Consider the following 21,610-nt stretch of genomic DNA (forward strand, 5'->3'; position numbering starts at 1 on the left):
GAAGCGGTGCGGAGCTCTAGCCGGTGCTTCTGGGGCAGGCAGCTTTTCCCCGGCCGCCGCCTGCTCCGCGCCTCTGCCGACCATGGGGCTGCTGGAACTGTGCGAGGAAGTGTTCGGCACCGCCGACCTTTACCGGGTGTTGGGCGTGCGACGCGAGGCTTCGGACGGCGAGGTCCGACGCGGATACCACAAGGTGTCCCTGCAGGTGCACCCGGACCGGGTGGGTGACGGCGACAAGGAGGACGCCACCCGTCGCTTCCAGGTACGCGAGTCCCCGCACCACCGAACGCCCGGGCTTCTCTCCGTCTTCTGGCCGCCCGGCCCTGCCCCGGTGGAGTGCGCTAAACCCAACCTGGAGTTTTCTAATCTTTATTTCTCGCGGCGCGGTTTTCAGTGAGAGGTGCAGGGGTGACTTTTGGATACTGTTTCCTCGCAGATCCTCGGGAAAGTCTATTCCGTTCTAAGTGACAAGGAGCAGAGAGCACTGTACGATGAGCAGGGAACAGTGGACGAGGATTCGGATGTGCTCAAGCAAGATCGGGACTGGGAGGCGTATTGGAGGTTACTCTTTAAAAAGGTAGAAGACGGGAGATTTATTTGTGACTATTCCCATCATTCATTCGACAAACAATTATTGAATGCCTCTAAAGCCTTGCATTTTGTTCTGTAGGGGTGAGGAATTTGTCCTCGAAAGGTAGATAAATATATATACATACGTATAGGCATTTCTCAGGAGATATACGTGTAACTTTTTGAAAAGCAGATCTGTTTAACCCGTTAGGTTGAACCCACGGTATATGTGTGTATATATACATACATGCACGCACGCACACTCTTACTGAAAAGGGTCTTCAATTTCCTGTTGGAGAGTTGATTGTAGTGAAAGGGGGGGATTTAGTTTTTTACAAGATATGCTTTATTTTACATATCCAAATGTAAGTCGTGAGTATTTTTCTGGGTCTCTTCCCACCTTTGGAAACTTCACTTAAATTTTTCTGGTCCATAGTTTTACAGTTGTGAAGATTGGACCACAGAGACCTCTGGAAAAGCTTTGTCAGAGAAAATTTGGTTCCTTGCAACAGTTTCAACTCAAGCAACTAGTATTTGGGGAGAAACATTTCAACATCTAAATCTAGTTTTATTAGTATAGTATTTGTTTATTTATTTGCAGGGGAAGATTCACCCTAAGCTAACATGTTGCCAATCTTCGTCCCTTTTTTTTCCTTTTTTCTCCGCCCTACCCCCAAAGCCTCAGTACATAGTTGTGTATGGTTCTAAGTTCTTTTGGTTCTTTTATGTGAGCCGCTGCCACAGCATGGCTACTGACTGACCTAGTGGTGTGGTTCTGCACCTGGAAACTGAATCCAGCTACTGAAGCAGAGCGTGCTGAACTTTAACCACTAGGCCAGCAGGGCTGGCTCACTATACCTTTTATTTAAAATAAAATTCTCAAATTTAAAGCATATGTCTCGTATTTGTTCAGATATCTCTAGAAGACATTCAAGCTTTTGAAAACACATACAAAGGTTCTGAAGAAGAGCTGGCTGATATTAAACAGGCCTATCTGGACTTCAGGGGTGACATGGATCAGATTATGGAGTCTGTGCTGTGTGTGCAGTACACAGAGGAATCCAGAATAAGGAACATTATTCAGCAAGCCATTGATGCTGGAGAAGTCCCATCCTATAATGCTTTTGTCAAAGAATCAAAGCAAAAGATGAATGCAAGGAAAAGGAGGGTAAGATTTTGAATGCTATTTATTTATATTTCGACTGTGTACAAAAAGAATTTGAGGATGTTTACAATAATGGAAATATATTTGAGACTGCTGAAATAAGGATAAGGGTTAACTTGTTATCTAGTTCTCATCTAGTAAAATGAGCATACCAGTTCAGCCGGAGCAACTATTTTTTCCTGGTATATTGTACACAAGGGGATTTTACTACGTGGATTGTTTAAATAATATCATCTTAAAGTAACATTGATATATTCTTCATATGGGCCAAATTCTTGTAGCTTCGCTGAGGCATTCTTCCGGAGATAAAGTAATGGCTAGACAGTGATACAGATGAGTTGGCTAGACAATGGTTCTCACTCCGTTACGGGGTGGAGTCAGTGCGACAGAGACTGTGTCTTAACACAGATTCTTTTCCTCTTGCCCAGACTGATTCTTGAGTTGGACCCAGAATATACATTTTTTAAAGAAACGATTTAGTTCATTTTGTTGAAGGTGTCTTTCCAAACACTTTGAGGAGCACATTTGTGGAGAATCAGAGATTGTGGCCTGTGTGTCCTTTATACCTATATAAACTGTGGAATTGGTGAGGTAGGGATGATGGCAAGGGGAAGGAACTTAAGGACAGCTGGGGTTCTGGAAGGGAGTAAATTCAAGGTACCAAACATCTGTGCCTCTAGTCTTTTGGGGAAGACACTGGTACCGAAGTGACCATTGCCTCAACCTGGCTTGCATAATGGGAGCTCCGTGGAGAGCAGACAGTGTACGATTTTAGATACTAAAGTAGTACCTTATTTTGTTTGGCTGAATTGGGGGTGGAGGTAGGTGTGCAGCTTTTAGATATAAGATAGAAGGGAAAGCTCGTGTGTGTGTGTGTGTGTCTATGTATGTATGTGTAGTTGAGAGAAGTGGAATGTGTATCAAGATCATCATTTTGCCTCATAGGCTACATCTGTTTAGACTCAAGCTGACAGTTTTAAGTTGGTAATCATTTTCTTGGGCACAACTGAGCACACCTGTTTTCATTAATAGGCTATTAGTTTGAGAAACTTGCCTAGAGTTTGGAGGGGGATGGTTTTGAGAGAGACTCCAGCAAACCTGGGGAGGAGTGAATACAATATTTAAAGAAATAAATTGAATAGAAACACTGAGAGACAATAGAAACTGTCTCTCTGTATTGGAGTAATAAGCTCCTAATGTATCATTGTTCTCAGTATTAATAGTATTCATTGTTATTTAGAAAGTTCACTGGAGGTTGAGGCCTCTTATAGTCTTAGTTGTTGCCCTGAAGGAAAGAACAAACTTACTAACTTTCCCAAGGTATTTTTGTGGTATTTTGGAATCAGCGCCCTAGGGAAATTTGACAAAAGAAGGTGGCTTTGAAATCAGGTGAAGAAAGGTTAAAACTGAATTTGTTACCATTTATTCTGACTACTTGGGGAATTTTAAACCAGGTTGCTCTCAAGGCTGCCACCAGTCACATGTAAATTGGGTTTCCAGATGAGGAATCTGAGGTGCCTGTATCCTGGCAGCATTTTTGAGGGCATCCTTAGTTAAGTGACCTTTCCTAGCTCTCCTAGCATTTTGTTTTCCTTCCTGCCACCAGGTGGTTTATGAATACTAATCTACTTTGCTACCCCTAGCAAATAGAAATGGGGAAGACTCAGAAATGCTTATTGGAAACAGAGGGTCTACTACTTGCTGTCAGCAGTGTTGCGTTTTAATGAATGACGTATTTATGTAATTTTATCCTTTTTATCTATATAATCCTCAAATTGCAAAGGTCTCACAGATTTGCTTTTGTGAAAGAGGGTGTATTTTTAGCATTTGCCTGGTTGCCAAGGAGTCTCACTTGAGTTTCTGTTTTAGGCTCAAGAAGAGGCTAAAGAAGCAGAAAAGAGCAGGAAGGAGTTGGGGCTTGATGAAGGAGTGGATAACTTGAAAGCAGTCATTCAGGTAAGCTTGGCAGGTTGTGAAGGTTGCCACCACTTCTTTCATGTTCTGATTCCTACTGCTAAGATTTTCTTTGGAGTGTATGTATAGTGTTGTGGGTATTTCGTTTTCTTCCTTTAAGACAGAATTCACATACCATGTATTCATCCTTTTAAAGTGAACAAGTCAATGGTTTTTAGTATATTCATCAAGTTGTACAAGCATCGACACTAATTCCAGAACATTCTTATCACCCTGAAAGGAAACTCCTTGCCCATTAGCAGTAACTCCCCTTTCTCCCCACTAGCCCCTGGCAACCACTAAGTACTCTTGTCTCTATGGATAGTCTTGTGTTTTGAAAACTTGTGTTTTAACTTCTCAAACAGAGAAGACAAAAGGATCGGCAAAAGGAAATGGACAGTTTTCTGGCTCAGATGGAAGCAAAGTACTGCAAACCTTCCAAAGGAGGAGGAGGGAAAAAAGCAGCTCTCAAGAAAGAAAAGAAATAATGGAATTTTCTCTTCAGAAGTCCTCAGGTGTTCATTGGTGCCATTGCAGGCAAGGAGTCAACCCAAGCCGTGAGAAAAGTTGTCTTTCCCGTCCAAATTATATTCAGATTGTCTATGTAAACTAAGCAGAATCTCTCAACCTGATCCTAGTGTATCCTAGAAATCCCCTGACATTCTGTGAGGTCCTTACATGAAGGAATTTGGTGTAGTGATCATTGAGGGAAAAGGCAGAGTGTGGTATACTTTCTGACAGTACTTGCCTCTATGGATCTTCTGTACAAGGAACTCTGTCTACAATGCGAGTCTTCCTTTAGGAGTTGTCATTTTGCCACACAGGAATGAGCTACAGAATATTTGGAGTGATGTGTTTATTAGAACAGGTACTCTACCTAGCTGGAATGCCTCAAAACACTTGCCAGACATCTGTCTTCCAAATACTTGCCAGTTTGCTTTCAGTCTTAGTATTCTTTCTTTTCACTCAACCAGGTTTTGTACTCTTTGCTTGTATTATAGGAGAAACAGGTGTTCAGGTTACTTCAAGCATCTTTGTAAGACTTACACATGATTAAATAAACAAGTAAAAAATGAGTTTAGTTCTTTTTAAATGATCACTGGGATCATTTAAAATATGATCTAGAAAAAATATGAATGGTGTTTAGGATAGAGAAGAGAGAAGAAAAGTAGTCCTAGTTGGTGTTACCGTAGATAGACCGGTTTAAGGAGCATAAAGAGATGTTGTGGTCCTGCCTGTAACTACTGAATGTCTTTAGGCAGGTCACTGAGCATGTCTGAATTTGTTTCATCATCTATAAAAGGGTAATAAAGTTGGGCTAAATGTCTTCTTAGAGGCCCCTGCTGACTCTTAACTCTAACTTTGAAAGGCAAGCTGTTTGATCCAATGGTTTGTTGTCATGCAGTCATGGTATTGATTTGTGAAAATAGTACAGAGATTTTCATTTATATTCAGTTGAATTGGTATGCATTCATTAGAATACATGCAAATATTTTAGAGATTGTTGAACTTAAAATCTCTGATATGTAGACTAATATATTTAATACCATATGCATAAAACAAGCCTTCTGTTACTGAGCTTTGTGTATCATAATTTATCTGAACTAAGTACATGGCATGTTTTTGGTTTGTGATTACAAACAGGTTAAAAAATACTCTTTAATTATATTAAAAATATTTAATGCAGGTTGTTTGAAGCATCTGTTTTCATATGATAGCATTAGAACACTATGATATAATTTAAAAGTTACCCCAAATTATGATCATTTGAATTTATCCACTCTGAATATTAACAATAAGATCTAAACTGGTATGATCATCAAAATTAAAGTTCAAGGAAATTGAAATAAAATAAATTTAAGCCATAGTTAAAACCTTTGCTGCATTCATGATTGCACTCAGGAAAAGCTCCATGGTAAAATCAGAAGAAGGCCAGAGTTCTCTACTTCTGCTCTTAGGATATGTTTATACTGGACTAATTGCCAGGGTTTCTGAAGTTGTAAGAATTGCTTCTTGCTGACTCACTAGTAGAAAGATTCTATAAATTTTTTAATTGACTTTCTTAGAGCTACAGGAGAAAATCTGGCAAAGTGAACTTAATATTTGGGGAAAAAACATGACCACTAAAGTACTTTAAGAAGAAGTATAACCTGATATCAAGCAGGTATTGTGAGGTTGAGTTGTCCTGTCTGAAAAAAACATGGATTATGATTTATTACAGAAGTTACTTTACATCAGTGCTCAACATTTATGCCTTTAGTTACTCCTTCCATCTCTATCTGCCTATGGGATTGGACAGCTCAAGAGACAGCTTTAAGAATGACATCTGTTTGATGAGTAGCTCAGCTTTTTGACAGCACTATCTATCTCCCAAAAATGACTTCAAACTGAGTACAGCACCCCAGAAATCAGTACAAGCAGAAGTATTCCAAAGCCAGTGGTGACTTAATGCTATTAATTGCTGTTTTTTGTGTATGTCTAGTCTCATAGATCCTATAATAATTGATCTGATCGTTGTTAACAGACAACATGAGCAATGGTTTGGGGGTAATTATTCATTTGTTACATCGTTGGGTACAAGCTTTACTGTCCAGTGGAACAAGGTTAACTTATGCTGAAAGACGACAATAACTGGAGATACAAACAGTACTCATGTAATCTTTGGCAGATATTCTGTTTTTTTTCTCAGTTGAACTAAAATAACTCTTCAGGAAGATGGTTTCAAGTTGTCTCTTGTGTACACGCTCCGCATCATGAGATAACTGAACACTGATTCACGAAATCTTCCCATGTGTTTCCAGGAGCCTGAAGCAGGTTCTTCTCATTTGCCTTCTGGTCCCTGCCTGGTTCTGGAGACTGGTCCACCTCTGTTTTGAGATTTTGTAGACCCATGTAACTGAGGACCTGTCAGACAAAGATGACATCATAGGGTGTAACATTAGTAGACATTCTAGGTTTGGTAATCTCAAGTTCATATCTAAGGGCTTTTTTGTTCCAATTATCAGTTGGACTTTAAATTTGGAGACCGGGACTACTTAGTAAAGTATATATTTACCAAGGCTATAAAAACCACATTTGCATATTTTTGTCATGTAAAAACAAAAAAGTTTATATTAAGATATGAAAGCAGTGACCTAGTTTTAGAGAAGAACCCACTAACTGAAGACTAAAATAGTCTGTTTCACTTACCTAAATGTTACACTAGTTACATGTGACCATCAACGTGGCTGATGTAATAACGAGCTCAGAGGCAGCATTGCTTCTCTATGAGGAGTGATGCAAGGATAGAACCCACTGAAAGCATTCAAACGCTACCAAATAGTGCTGCTAGGAATTGAACTAAGAGAATTTATTTGGACTAAGAGATGGTTTGAGGCAGATTACTTTTTAATGTACTTGCTGATTAATCTCATTAATAGGAAACATTTCAACTGCCCAATACTTCTAAATTTCATCTACAGCATAATGAGAATGACCCTGATGGTGGTGAGAAGACAATTATAAGAATTCAGACATCCTTAAATTTTCTCCCATCACTCCTATGAAAATAGAATCTATAGAATATAACTTGGAAATCAAAAAAATTAATGGCATAGAATCAGACTCAGCATATCTTAACATTTTAAAGTTTCTTTTCTTTCCTTGGCCTAGCAGGTTAACTGACCAAAGCAGTTTAATCTATAGCTATATGGATTTTGCCTACATAATAAAATCCAGGCAGTGTTTGAATGTTATGAAAACAACTTAATTGGCTTGCAGTTTTTGGATTAAAGAAAAAGTACTATTTATTTGGCAGACTGGTGAGAAGTTAATTTACACATGAGAAAACAGAAATCTGGAACTTTTTGGCTCTGAGCAATAGAGCCCTCCTCTATCTTTTTATTATATCCCATCTTCCAAAATGAATTTGAAGTGATTAACAAAATGTAGGAAAATGAAACATAATAAAATCCAGAGGAAGGGAAAATAAACTTAGGAAAAAATAAGACAAAAGTAGGGTCTTAACGTAGCCACATAGTAGTAAAATAAGAGCCATGGCCCCACCTGTCCCTGCAGATCCCCTGCTAGGTCGGGCCTGATGAGGATATTCAACAGCACATGAACGACGATACTGTGTATCCGGCTGAAAAAGAGAAAAAATGAGACACTTCTTACAGTGTGACTTCTCCCAAAGGATAATACATTGGTAGGTTCACAAGGGAAAACCTTGAAATTGGACAATAATATAAACGGCATCGTTTGCCAATCTGAGGGACAAGTTGGCTGAGTGCACTCTGTTATATTCCATGTGAAAAATCCCAAGCCAGAGGCTCACAAAGCCATTTGTCAACTTGTAAAAATTGTAAGTTCTACAACTTTAAAATATGCCTTTAAGAAAATCTTAGCATTTATAAATTCAGATGGTTGAATATTTCTAAGTATAATTGGCTGCCAAGGGATTTTTCCCCCATTTCTATTACCTGCTGTTTAAAACAACAGAACAGAGCCTTTTCAGCAACATTGAAACACCCATGACTTTACCTCCATACTTGAAATGTGACCCAACATGAAATTCAGACATAGCAAAATTACCTCATGGAATTTAAAGATTTTTAAAATCAGACTGAAATATTAAAATGCAAATATTGAAAAAAGAGCTATTAATGTCATCCCACTGATGCTTCCAGAATAAAACACATCCCTCTCAGTTCCCTGTCAGAGCACTGGATTAAGGAGATTTCAGGAATATTTTTCTGGTGAAGCTTCATGTTTTTGATCAGGGGTCAGCAAACGTATTTTTTGTAGAGGGCCAGATAGTAAATATCTTAGGCTTTGTGGTACATACTGTCATTGCACCTACTCACCTCTGCTCTTGTAGTGGGAAAGCAGCCATAGACAGTACATAAGTGAATGAGCGTGGTGGCTGTCTGCTCTAATAAAACTTTGTTTACAAAAACAGGCAGTAAGCCAAACGGCCCGTGAACCATAGTTTGCTGACCCCTATTCTAGATGAGAGCACCAAGGAGCAGAGTGCTATTCTGGCAGTGCCAGGCACAGGACTCAGATCCAGTGCTCTTAGTTACATTGAGTTACTGACTCCTTTGTCATGACAGCAAATTGGGAGAGAAATGGCTAAGGCAAGAAATTTTTACTTTTGTTATTGTTATAAAAATCTGAAAAAGAAGAAATTTTGAAATGTGTTTAGTTTTATTTCTAAGGCAATCAAAAATTAAATGTGCAGTAGACAATCTAGCTATAGAATATAATCATCAAACACTAAATGTCCTGGATCAGATTATGAGAAGACAAATTTAATAGAGGTTCTCAAACTTCCTAGGATTCACACTGAGTAAGAATCAGAAGTGCTCACATTTCCTTTTTGCCCTTGTTTTTGGTAAATCTCCCCCTAAATCAAGCCTCCTGAGGTCTACTGGGTTGAATAGTGTCTCCCCCAAAATTTATGTCCACCTGGAACTGTGAATGTGACTTTATTTAGAAAAATGATCTTTGCAGATGTAATCAAGTTAAGATGAAGTCATGCTGGATTAGGGTGGGCCCTAAATTCAATGACTGGTATCTTTATAAGAGGGAAATTTGGACAGAGACATGGAGGAAGGCCATGTGAAGAGAGGCAGAAACTGAGTGATGCAGCTGCAAGCCAAGGAATGCCAAGGATTGCTGGCAACCATCAGAAGCTAGAAAAGAGGCAAGAAAAGATTCTTCCCTAGAGCTTGCAGAGGCAACATGGCTCTGCTGACATCTTGATTTTGGACTTCTAGGTTCTGGAACTAAGAGAATAAATTTCTATTGTTTTAAACCACCCAATTTGTGGTCATCTGTTATGGCAGCCCTAGGAAACTAATAAAATGTCCCATTCATTTATTAGTCTCACCACTCTGCTAGTGGAGGAAAGATTGTACAGTGCTTCAGGCTGATACAGTTCAAGTGTTATGAGTTGGGATAAGTGAGTGGCTTATCTCAACTGCAAACACCACCATCCTGACAACTGGTATAGGATGTGGAGCCCTGGTTCCTGGGCACTAAGTGTGGCCCCAGCCACTTCCCCAGGCTCTCCAAGCCTTCTTCCCACAAAGCAAATGAGGTGGAGCAGAGCTCCTGGTCTACAATTGGGCAAGGTCAGTGCATGACCTCCAATCTCCCAACCAGGTTTTTTCTGTTACTTGTTTAAAAGTAAAAGGGCTAGTGGGCCCGCCCTGGTGCAGTGGTTAAGTTTGGCGTGCTTCACTTTGGCAGCCCAAGTTCTCAGGTTCAGATCTCAGGTGTAGACCTACACCACTCATCAGCTACACTACTCGTCAGCCATTCTGTGTTGGTGGCCCACATACAAAATAGAGGAGGATTGGCACAGATGTTAGCTCAGAGTGAATCTTGCTCAGAAAGAAAAAAAGAAAAGTAAAAGGGCTACTAAATGCACATTAAAGATTTTATTTATTTATTTATTTTCCCCAAAGCCCCCCGGTACATAGCTGTACATTCTTTGTTGTGGGTCCCTCTAGTTGTGGCATGTGGGACGCTGCCCCAGCGTGGCCCGACGAGCAGTGCCAAGTCTGCGCCCAGGACCCGAACCAACGAAACACTGGGCCGCTTGCAGTGGAGCGCGCGAACTTAACCCCTCGGCCACGGGGCCAGCCCCAAAATGCACATTAAATGGTAAGGCAATGTCAGCATTTCAAACACCAATAAAAAAAATGAAAGTCCTAATTCACCTATCCACCAGTCTACAGCATAATACGATACCACTTTTCATGTAACTCCATAAAAGCAGTGTTAGAGAATGAAGTTATACTAATCTGATGGGGTAATGCACTGGAGTTTAACTTTCTTTTGCTTATTTTCAGAAATAACTTTAAATTCTTTAGAATTTGTAATTTATATATAAGGCATTTTTACCTTATTCTTTTTACAAGTTAAAAGAATGAGTGGCAGAGACCCATTAGAATTTCAACAAAATGTACTTAGAACACTATTTTTGTTAGAACCTCAACTTTTATTCTTGGTTGGCTCAGCCACTATGTAAAGTCTTAAGTCTGCTGAAACTAGGTTTTTTTCTTTCCCCAACTATCAAGACCATAGAGGAAGTAAATGTCACTCTACCAAAAATGACTGAGTTGTGTTGGGCCTGGAGAAAAAGTCAGGTAAAAGGAGCCTCTCCTGGGGCTGCTGATGGTTAGGCTCATCCACCACTGCGCTTCGAGCTCGACTGGAATCACCATGGGTTTTCTGTAGAGGAGTTAAAAATTACAGAAAAAGTTTAAACAATTTGTAGTGGGAACTGTGCATATATGGTAACTGCAGGCCAAGCAGCTCCAGTTCCATTGCCATAAATTAGAGTTCAGTTTGTACTTTTAACAAAACATAGTATAAATCAAGACCAGAATACAGATCATGCAGAATTACTGCCCATGAGGTTTTAAGCACATGGAACGGCAACAGGAAAGAGACATACCATTTGCCTTTGTGGCCCCACAGTGCTCAAGTGTTCCACTTCAGCTGTGCCAATAGGTGGCAGCAGATTATTTCGACTCAGAGGCATTGGTGAGGGAGAGGAGAGCGATTCGGCTGCCAAGGGGCTGCAGATCCCACCAGCGAATACCAAGATAAGAAAACACAGAGTTATAACAATACAAGAAAACTGATTAGAATCAAATAAATGAAGCAGGTGAGTTTAATGTCATGCACAGAAAGCTTTAAAGCTGTTTACATTTTTAAGTAAAGAGATCTCAATGAGAAGATTTTGGAAAATTAAGAGTTTTGGGCTTTTTTCATAGTGTTTTCTGATTTTTGTTGAAACCTTATCCTGGGCACACAGCAGAGGTTGACCCTTTCTCTCACAGAGAACTGGAATAAAACAATTTTCCCTATCTGGTGTTGCACTTCTCTGCCAACTATGGATTTGTAACTTCACATCTGATGGAATTCTCCAGCTCTAGGCTTTATGGTTGTCCTTTTCACTTTATTATAATCACTATAATTCCCAGGTAAAGTTCCTAAACTTTCATTTACTTCCATGGAATTTGGAGCAGTTTGCAGTATTACTCATATCCGAGACAGTAACTGAAACTGAAGGGTATTTTCATGTTCCGGAAGAAACAAAGCAACCTATTTTTCCACTTTGAAAAAAGTACTGTCGGAAGGGATAAGACATTAATTATACATCAAGACCACTTATCCCCCCAAATGAATTAATCTATAGATGTATTGGTGTAGATATAGCTATAAAAACATAATAAAGTGAAAGGTGAACCTTGGTGTCCTGACAAAGATTTTTGGTGGTTTTGGACATCTCGTTTAGTGAGTCTATTGGGATAAATTATAACAAGAAACTGAAAAATCAAAATCAAGAAATAACATGTTGGGAGAGAAATATAGTGACATGCTTAATTTAGAAGCTGAATTCAAAACGCAGTTATGGCCTTATTATCTCATATCCTTGATCATAGTATTAGAAATCAACAACTAAAGAAAGAATTTTATTCAAAAAATTGGCTCCTAGGTATTTTTTGCGCAATGATGTTCAGAGTGTCTAGTGAATGAAGGGTGAGAAAAGAGAAAATATTTTCAGTGTTATTTCCTAAGAAGTGCTAAGGGACATTTTTCCTGGTACATAAGCAAGTACATATCTGATGTTATAAAGTTTTCATTGCCAGTGAGATAAGCAGATCTCAATGGTACAGAAAAATATGAAAGGAGAATTAATTATTATTTTGGGGTGAATTTCACTGAGTATGTTCCCACTAAGGAAAATGTTTAATAAAATACATATATCTTTTATTCTTTTGGTAAATCGCACTGAAGTATTCCAGCCAACATTTTATTTGTAGAAATATAAATCTTTAGCTAAATCAACAGAAAGATCCAGTATCTGTGTTTCATTCAAATTTAACCCCATCGTTTTCTGTATTGGATTTAAACAAGTGAACATCATAAAAATATGTAATGATTAGTTTCTAGGCATGTATTTCAATCTTATATTTAAAATCACCCTCTATGTGACATTCTTCTTTAGTTTTACCACAGTTTCTAGAAATTCTGCTTTTGAAACCTACACTCGGGATCCTCTGAGGATTTCTTCCACAGGTCTTGGCGTTCCAGCACGTGAATGGCTTGTGCTTATGGGATGAAGGGTACGTGGTGGGGGGTTGCGTCTCCTGGCGGACTGCACTGTATATGACAGAGATGATGTACTAAGCTCCAGGGCTCGATTTGGCCAATTTCGGGTTGAAAGGATGGTACTGGACCCAGGCCTCATTAGTAGCTTGTCATCAAGATCTCTAGTGGCCAAATCAGAAACCCACAGTGAAATCAAGATTGCTGTGTATAAGGAGACAGGACTCAAAGAGTAAAAAGACTTAGACTATAAAATACATTCAAGGGAGAAAAAAGCAAAAGTAAAAACTGTTCAATAAGTAACTTAGTTTCTAGAAGTTACATAATCTAGCTCAGGCATGAGAATGCATTCTTAAAAGGACATTTCAGTCATACACATAATTTATTAGAATGGAGATTTGCAAAAGCAAGTCCATTATTCACCTGCCATCACAGTCACTCCGTCCGTCAGTTACTAGTGAAGACTAACCTGAAGAGTCCCTACTCCAAAGTGCTTCCCAAAAGTTTATCTCAGGGACTGAGATTCTTACTGTATTTGAGGCATTCTTTTTTTTTTTTTTTTTTTTTAATTTTTTCTCTTCTCTTAAGCTATTTTTTTTTAAGATTTTTAAAATTTTTCCTTTTTCTCCCCAAAGCCCCCCCGGTACATAGTTGTATATTTTTAGTTGTGGGTCCTTCTAGTTGTGGCATGTGGGATGCTGCCTCAGCGTGGCTTGATGAGCGGTGCCATGTCCTCGCCCAGGATCCGAACTGGCGAAACCCCTGGGCTGCGGAAGCGGAGCACGAGAACTCAACCACTTGGCCCTGGGGCCGGCCCCTGAGGCATTCTTTTGTGCTGAAGGAATGTCACCAGAAAGAGTTGAAAGGCAAATATTGCTGCTTGAGAGCAGTGTAGCACCAGTGTGGCTCCCACTGCAGAGATTAAAATGCTAAGCTAGTTGGAGCCTGCAGGGGTAGGGGTGTGGGTTCCTTGGAAAGCTGGGAGCAGGCAAGGGGTCCAGAGCCTTGTGCTGCTCAGGGCAGCAGGACCACAGTGGATCCCCATTTGCGTAAACAAGTGTGAAATACAACGCTTTTCTGGAATTACTTTGTTAATAAAATACTATGCCCAAACAGTTGAGTAGCTTAAACTCTGCCCTACAGATCTAGCGCTTTTTTTTTTTTTTTAAAGATTTTATTTTTTCCTTTTTCTCCCCAAAGCCCCCCGGTACATAGTTGTGTATTCTTCGTTGTGGGTTCCTCTAGTTGTGGCATGTGGGACGCTGCCTCAGCGTGGTCTAGACGAGCAGTGCCATGTCCGTGCCCAGGATTCGAACCGACGAAACACTGGGCCGCCTGCAGCGGAGTGCGCGAACTTAACCACTCGGTCACGGGGCCAGCCCCCAGATCCAGCGCTTTTTAAAAAGCAGATGAGGGCCAGCCTGGTGGCGCAGCGGTTAAGTTCGCACGTTCCGCTTCTCAGCAGCCCGGGGTTCGCCAGTTCAGATCCTGGGTGCGGACATGGCACTGCTTGGCATGCCATGCTGTGGTAGGCGTCCCACATATAAAGTAGAGGAAGATGGGCACGGATATTAGCTCAGGGCCAGGCTTCCTCAGAAAAAAAGAGGATGACTGGCAGTAGTTAGCTCAGGGCAAATCTTCCTCAAAAAACCAAAAAGAAAAGCAGACGAGAGGACATTTGACTCTATTGTAAGGCACTTAAGAGACAGTATTTGCACAGTGAAGTGGAAGGAAAGTGAAAGAATAAAGCTCTGCCATGTGCTCTTTTGGCTTTTAGCAAGTTCCTCAACCTTTCAGGCCACTTTGGTGTCCTCTAGTGCAAAATATGCCTCCATGTTTGGAGGACTCGGAAGGGGAAAATGCCTGTCAAGGAATAGGGCTAAACCTTGAGCATTACTCATATGAGATTTTTCTGGTCTTCCTACCTCCCTAACCATTCACTTAGACCTTTTCTTTACACGCCCTGCTTTCTAATTACAAAAGGTTTAGGTCTTAGCTGCTCTATGCTCTTGTCTATTTTGTCCTCTGGACTGCTCATTCATAATTCTGGATTCGATTATCACCTCTAGTCAGGTGGCTTCTAGATCAATCTCCAGATCTGACGTCTTCCATATTTCCAGCGAGATGGCACATCATTGTAAACTCAACAACACCCCAAACCAAACTCACCTTTCCCCACCAAACAAGCTTCCCTTGAGCTTGAAATCTCAGAGTTGACTTTGACTCTCCTATTGTTTATAGAATTTGATTTCTTTTACAGTATCTCCTAAAATATTTCATTCCTTTTATATCCTTTGCTACAACCTGAGTACAGACCCTTAGCAGCTCATGCTTGAACTCCTGCATTAGACTCCTTACCTTCAGTCCTTCCTGCTTGATTCAATCTATGTTCTATTGCTGTGAAATCTTTCAAATTCCTGATTTAAATATATGTGCTCCCCAAGTGAAACTCATACATTGCTAGTGGGAGTATAAAACAGTGCAATTACTTTGAAAAACTGTATGGAAGTTTATTATAAAATTAAGCATACACTCACCTATCCTATGACACTTTCACTTGTAGATCTTGAACCAAGAAAAATGAAACCATAGTCCACAAAAAAACCTGTGCAAGAATATTTATAGTGCCTTTATGCATAACAACCCCAACCTGGAAGCAGCCCAAGTGTTCATTAACAGAAGAATGGGTAAACAAATTGTAATGTATTCTTACAACAGAATACTACTTGGCAATAAAAGAGAAAGTCACATGCAACGACATGGATGGATCTCAAAAACATGGCATTCAAAACCCTCACAGTCTGGTCCCATCCTTCATTAATTTCATAGGATCTTCTTTCCCACTAATTACACCGTGGTCTATTTTAATTCTAGAAGACTGTCAATGATCTTTGGTCAGAAGCATGAAAGTCCTGGCCTATCTCTTCCTATCCTACTATAGCAAAAATGGTCTGCTTTCTCTTCTAAATATTTTGATTTTTCCCATCTCCAAATCTTTCCCAAACCATTCCTCGTACCAGAATAGCCTTGCTGCTCTTTTCTGCTTATCCAAACTCCCATCTTTCAAGGAGAAGTTCAAAACCTACACTTACCCACCAAAATGCCTCCCTTCTTTGGGGCTGCCATAGCACTCACTTGGTACCACACACTTGGCACTCATTCACAAAAATGCCCTAGGTCTCTTTTTACCCATGTGTCTCTTCTCTTTCCAGTTATATTACCAGCTCCTTGAGGGTGGAGACCATTTCCCTTAGATGTTTTTACTCCCCAGATGTCTCTGTGGTTGCTTAGGAGGTACTCAATACATGCACGTTGATTGACTGACTTTGCTTTCCTTTTATTTCTCAGTGATCTATTTAAACTTTATTAAAATTTTATACTTCTTACAGGAGCTTGTCCATTAGGGAGAGATTTCTTGGCTGTAGAGGCATCCCATGAACCAAGAGACCATTCACATTTGGCTGATGACCACTTGCTGCTTGACAGAGACTCATCTACATGTCAAAAGAAGATGTTACTCATTATTTGTTGTTGAAGATACCTGCTTGGTTTCCCAACTTTGCCAAAAGTTAATATTTCTAAATGCATTTTTATCCTATGCCTTAATTTTTTGTAACATCTTGGCCAGTGGCCCAGCTAGGGCCCCAAGTCCACTGTCAAGATGACAGAGTCCTTTCTTCTTCATTTCTAAATGACTGCAAGTGGGGGAATTCTGATCAACCCAGATGAAAGCAATTAGCCACTGTCATAGAAGAGAGAGGGTCTTTATTATTGTCATTATTATTCACATTACATTAGAAAAGAAAACACAAAATATGGAAGAAAAAATAAGTGGAAACTCTAACATAATCTCTTTCACCATCACACAATTCTACACTCTGCACAGACTAATCCCTTCTCCTTCATTAACCCCTGGAGCAGTCAGCTCTCAATGATAACCTAAATTCTGAAGATTGTTTATTAGAGGAGAAAATTTTATTTGTTCTAATGTTAGCAGGATTTAATCTTACTTGGACTGACATCACCACCTTAGAAGCCTGTTTATTTTCTCTCTCAGGTCATCAGTTAAGTGTCCTTTCTGGTCATTTCCTCCTCTGCCACAGCATGCATTTTTCTCCTACTTTCTCTCAAGAATATTTGGATTAATGCTTTTCCTTCCTTTGATCATTAACAACCAGAACCATTTACGTTAACTACTCAGGGCTTAGGCTACCTAAACCATAGCCAAACCAGTTAACATGTAGAAGTATTTTATTACCACCAAAGGAACATAGTTCACCTGATTTATCTTCCAGTGTGATAAGGTAAGGGCCTTATTAATTTTATTTTTAAATAACCCTTTTGTAAATCCAGCTGCACAGTATCTGGCCAGTATACCAATAAAGCAAATACTTGATCTGGTAGTAGATCAGGGTTGATGAACATAGCCCAAGGATTAGAATCCTCCTTTTCTTTCTTTTTTCTCCTCTCCACCCCCACTACTTTGCCACAAGTCACACTGGGAAACTATCATGTAGGAACTAGGACTACATAAATCATTACACAGGGATGAGACCAGGTTCATCAGCCTTCTGCAAGAAATGGCCATCTTAATGCTTGTCCACAGACTTAATTGAGACCGATTTCTCCTATCTGGTTTCTCTTTTACAGTTGGGTTATGAGTACTAAACATCCAAAAGGCAAAAAAGTCAACAGATTCAAATATTAAAAATTAAACAAAAACCAGGTAGACTGAGAGAAGAGAAAAAAGGAAAGAGTGAAAAGGAGAAATTCAAAGGAGAGAATGTTAATTAAGGCCATAGAAAATTGGAGATTGGTACCTCTTTTCATTGTATCCTTCATTCTTCCCAAAACAGACTTAGGCTGACCACATAGTTGATTCTAGCCTGCACACCTTACGGATGCCTTTTCAAAAGAGCTGACTGAGAATTACCTATCAACCTTAATTGGCTATTAATTTTTTAAACTGAAATTAAACCTATCAATACAAAGTCACTGGGATTATTGTGATAAACACATAACAGAAAACAAAATTGAGTCATAAATAATACAATTAAGGCAAATAACTCTGAGCAAACTTCCTCTGGCAAGAAAATCCTAGGTTCTCCAATACATTCCCCTGTGGGGCTTACCGGATTAGAGGTGATGGACAGCACCTTAGACTGTGGCACTCGAGGTAAGACCAAAGGTTGTGGTTCACTCAGCACACAGGGGCTTTCTGAAGCTGGTCTGGTGATTGCAACATTACTCTCATCATCTAAGCAAAGGAACAGAATCTATTATCCATGGGTATCTTCACACCCATGGCAACAGTACTGTGAAAAAAATTCTCCCCTGAGAAGAATTCATAATTTCAAGCTAGGCTTCACTCATCTGTGCAGCCCAATTTCATACCACCTGCATGGTTCAAGAAAACTCCTCAAACCGGGAATTTAGTTTAAAGTGGTTTCCCAGGCTAACAATGCCTATTGGTACCTGGCAGCAGGAAAAGCAAAAGACCTCTAGAGCAAAGGTGTCCAACAGAACAACCAGAGTTGATGGAAATGTTCTACATATGTGCTGTCCAATATAATGGCCTCTGTGGCTATGGAGCACTTAAAATTTAGCTAGTGTGATTGAGGAACAAAATTTTAAATTTTATTTGATTTTAATTAAAATTTAAATAGCCACATGTACTATTGACTAGTGTATCGGACAGTGTAGCTCTAGGGAAACCTTCAGATCATTAATCCAGGCTTCAAAGAACTCCCATACATAAAGTTGCAAGATTAAAATCCACTTAAAAATCATACAATCCACAAAGAAACAAGACACTTTGAGAAAGAGCAAGCAGAAACAACATATCAGCAAAGACTTGAGAAATTAGAATTATTAGGTGCAGAATGTAAAACAAATGAAGCAATTGAAAATATGAGTACAGACTACGACAAAAATGACCAAGCAGATTCAAAAAAGAAAAAAACGAAAGAACTAAAAAACTCAGCAGAGGGGGGCTGGCCCCGTGGCCGAGCGGTTAAGTTCACGCACTCCACTGCAGGCGGCCCAGTGTTTCATTGGTTCGAATCCTGGGCGCGGACATGACACTGCTCATCAAACCACGCTGAGGCAGCGTCCCACATGCCACAACTAGAAGGACCCACATCGAAGAATATACAACTATGTACCGGGGGGCTTTGGGGAGAAAAAGGAAAAAATAAAATCTTTAAAAAAAAATTAAAAAAAATAAAAAAACTCAGCAGAGGGCTGGCCTGGTGGTGCAGCAGTTAAGTGTGCACATTCTGCTTCCGCGGCCTGGGATTCACTGGTTCAGGGCTTGGGATTTGCCGGTTGAGATCCCAGGTGCAGACATGGCACTGCTTGGCAAGCCACGCTGTGGCAGGCATCCCACATATAAAGTAGAGGAAGATGGGCACGGATGTTAGCTCAGGGGAGTCTTCCTCAGCAAAAAGAGGAGGATTGCCAGCAGATGTTAGCTCAGGGCTAATCTTCCTCAAAAAAGAAAAAAAAAAGAAAACTCTGAAGCAATAATGGCTGAAAACTTTCCAAACAATAAAACGACAGATCCAAAAAGCTCAACAAACTCCAAGCAGAAGTAAATTGAAGAAAATTACATCAGAACACATCATAATCAGAGTGACGTCAGCAACATGGCGGCATGAGTGCACCAGGGACTCTCTCCCCTCCAAATTACAACCAAAAAGAGCAACTGCTTTCCAACCAAAAAAGAAATCTTAACAAGAGAAATCGTCAGAGACCCACAGCAGCCAAATGACGAAGTGCGGAGAGGCTGGAGCCCCCCTTGGAGGAGCTGGAATGGGGTAAGAGAGAACTTCATTCCTTCCCCTAGAGACTGGGATTGCTGCCAGGGGCGAGGGAAAGAGTGGGGAAGGGGCCGCACATCAAGGGATCATCGAGAACTCCCACTGCCCGTGCAGTGGAAACCCTCTAATGGGGGACAGCTTTCACGTGGGGAAACCCCAGCAAGCCAGCGCCCCAGGAGACCAGAGAGCGAGTTGATCGGAATTGAGGTCACTGTGCATGAGAAAGTGCCCCTCCTCCGGCAACCTGTGCTGCCTGCCACCATGGTGGCTGAAGGTGGAGGGCTCAGAATGCGTGGCTCTTGACCCCGATCTAGTGACGACAGGCTGTAACTGCTACCGGAAAATAGCATCATGCACAAAAACTGCTCCTCTACCATCCAGCAATTTATAAGAGCTCCAGTCCAAAAGGAAAACAATAAAAACACGCAAGTATGTCCTAAGGAATTGGAAATAGATAAACTAAGTGAAGATGACTTCAAAACAGCTATCATCAAAATGCTCAATGAGATAAAGGGAAATATAGAGAAACAAGTCAACGAGCTCTGGAGTTACTTCACAAAAGAGATTGAAACTATAAAGAAGAATCAATCACAAATACTACAGATGAAAAATACAATGGATCAGATAAGACAGAATACGGATTCCCTGAATGACCGTGTAGACACCATAGAGGAGCAAATTAGCATAATCGAAGATAGACAGGCAGAATGGCTCCAGACAGAGGAAGAAAGAGAACTAAGAATTAAAAAAACTGAAGAGGATCTCTGAGAAATAGCTGACTCAATGAGAAAATGCTACTTAAGAATAATCAGTATTCCTGAGGGCATGGAAAAGGAAAATGGAACAGAAAGCGAGCTCAACAAAATAATAGAAGAGAACATCCCAAAGCTTGGGATTGAGAGAGAAATATGTGTGGAGGAAGTTTTCAGATCTCCTAGATTTATCAACGTAAAAAGACCTACTGCAAGGCATATAGCAGTAAAAATGGCAAAAATGAACGACAAAGAAAGCATTCTCAGGGCAGCAAGGCAGAAGAAAATAACCTACACAGGAACGCCTATCAAACATTCAGCAGGTTTCTCTACAGAAACCTTATAAGCTAGGAGAGATTGTAGTGACATATGCAAAACTTTAAAGGATAAAAATCTTCAGCAAAGAAAACTCTATCCAGCAAAAATATCCTTGAGATATGAGGGAGAAATTAAATCTTTTCCAGACAAACAAAAGCTAAGGGAATTCGTAGTCACAAGACCTTCACTACAAGAAATCCTCAAGAAGGCTCTCATAACTGAAAAAAGAAAAAAAGGGAGAAAGGGGCCACAAAACACAGAGTAGGGAGACAGATAGAATTGGAATAGGAGAGCAAATATTCAACTATAGCATTAGGATAAAGGGAAGTAAATCACCAAAGCAAAGACAATCTTATCACTCTAACCACAAACTCACAACACAGGTTGGAATAAGAGATGAAAATAATAATTTAGGAGGGGAGGAGGAAAGGGACTGAAACAGCCTAGGCTAAGGAAGTAAGAGACCACCAGAAAATGGACTGTTATACACGAGATTCTGAATACAAACTTCAGGGTAGCCACTAAATTAAAAAACAGAAGAGAGACACAAAACAAGTAAGGAAAAATCTAAGAAACCCAGCATAAAGAAATTGCAGAAGTGAATGGGTAGGCTAAAGCACACAGGACAAGAAACAAAGGAAACACAGGAAAACCGGAAAACGAGCAACAGAATGACAGCATTAAGCTCTCATGCATCAATACTCACCCTCAATGTAAACGGACTGAACTCTCCAATAAAAAGACACGGAGTGGCAAAATGGATTAAAGAACAAGATCCAACAATTTTTTGCCTCCAGGAAACACACCTCAGTTCCAAGGACAAACATATGATCAGAGTGAAGGGGTGGAAGACAATACTCCAAGCAAACAGCAAGCAAAAGAAAACAGGTGTCGCACTACTTAGACAAAACAGACTTCAAGAT

At 40.2% G+C, this 21,610-nt stretch overlaps 2 protein-coding genes across 2 annotated transcripts in view; one reads left to right on the forward strand and one right to left on the reverse strand.

Annotated features, from left to right (window-relative positions):
• The first annotated feature begins 80 nt into the window (after window positions 1–80).
• On the forward strand, window positions 81–5,562 carry DNAJC9 (DnaJ heat shock protein family (Hsp40) member C9). Its single transcript, XM_046652083.1, has 5 exons — window positions 81–262; window positions 437–577; window positions 1,484–1,738; window positions 3,605–3,691; window positions 4,054–5,562. Exons 1-5 carry the CDS (start codon window positions 83–85, stop codon window positions 4,174–4,176), a joined length of 786 nt encoding a protein of 261 aa, XP_046508039.1. The 5' UTR covers window positions 81–82; the 3' UTR covers window positions 4,177–5,562.
• Window positions 5,563–6,228: 666 nt separating this feature from the next.
• The window catches only part of FAM149B1 (family with sequence similarity 149 member B1), a 36,793-nt gene continuing 21,411 nt past the window's right edge, over window positions 6,229–21,610 (reverse strand). The window contains exons 6-12 of the mRNA XM_046652812.1: window positions 17,929–18,072; window positions 16,184–16,290; window positions 12,736–12,960; window positions 11,136–11,259; window positions 10,784–10,909; window positions 7,733–7,811; window positions 6,229–6,592 (exon numbers count right to left, since the gene is read on the reverse strand). Of these exons, the coding sequence (XP_046508768.1) occupies window positions 6,510–6,592; window positions 7,733–7,811; window positions 10,784–10,909; window positions 11,136–11,259; window positions 12,736–12,960; window positions 16,184–16,290; window positions 17,929–18,072 (888 nt within the window). The 3' untranslated portion in view covers window positions 6,229–6,509. The remainder of the gene's footprint in view (window positions 6,593–7,732; window positions 7,812–10,783; window positions 10,910–11,135; window positions 11,260–12,735; window positions 12,961–16,183; window positions 16,291–17,928; window positions 18,073–21,610) is intronic.

This window comes from Equus quagga, chromosome 2 (genome assembly GCF_021613505.1).
Source record: "Equus quagga isolate Etosha38 chromosome 2, UCLA_HA_Equagga_1.0, whole genome shotgun sequence".
Lineage (NCBI taxonomy): Eukaryota > Metazoa > Chordata > Mammalia > Perissodactyla > Equidae > Equus > Equus quagga.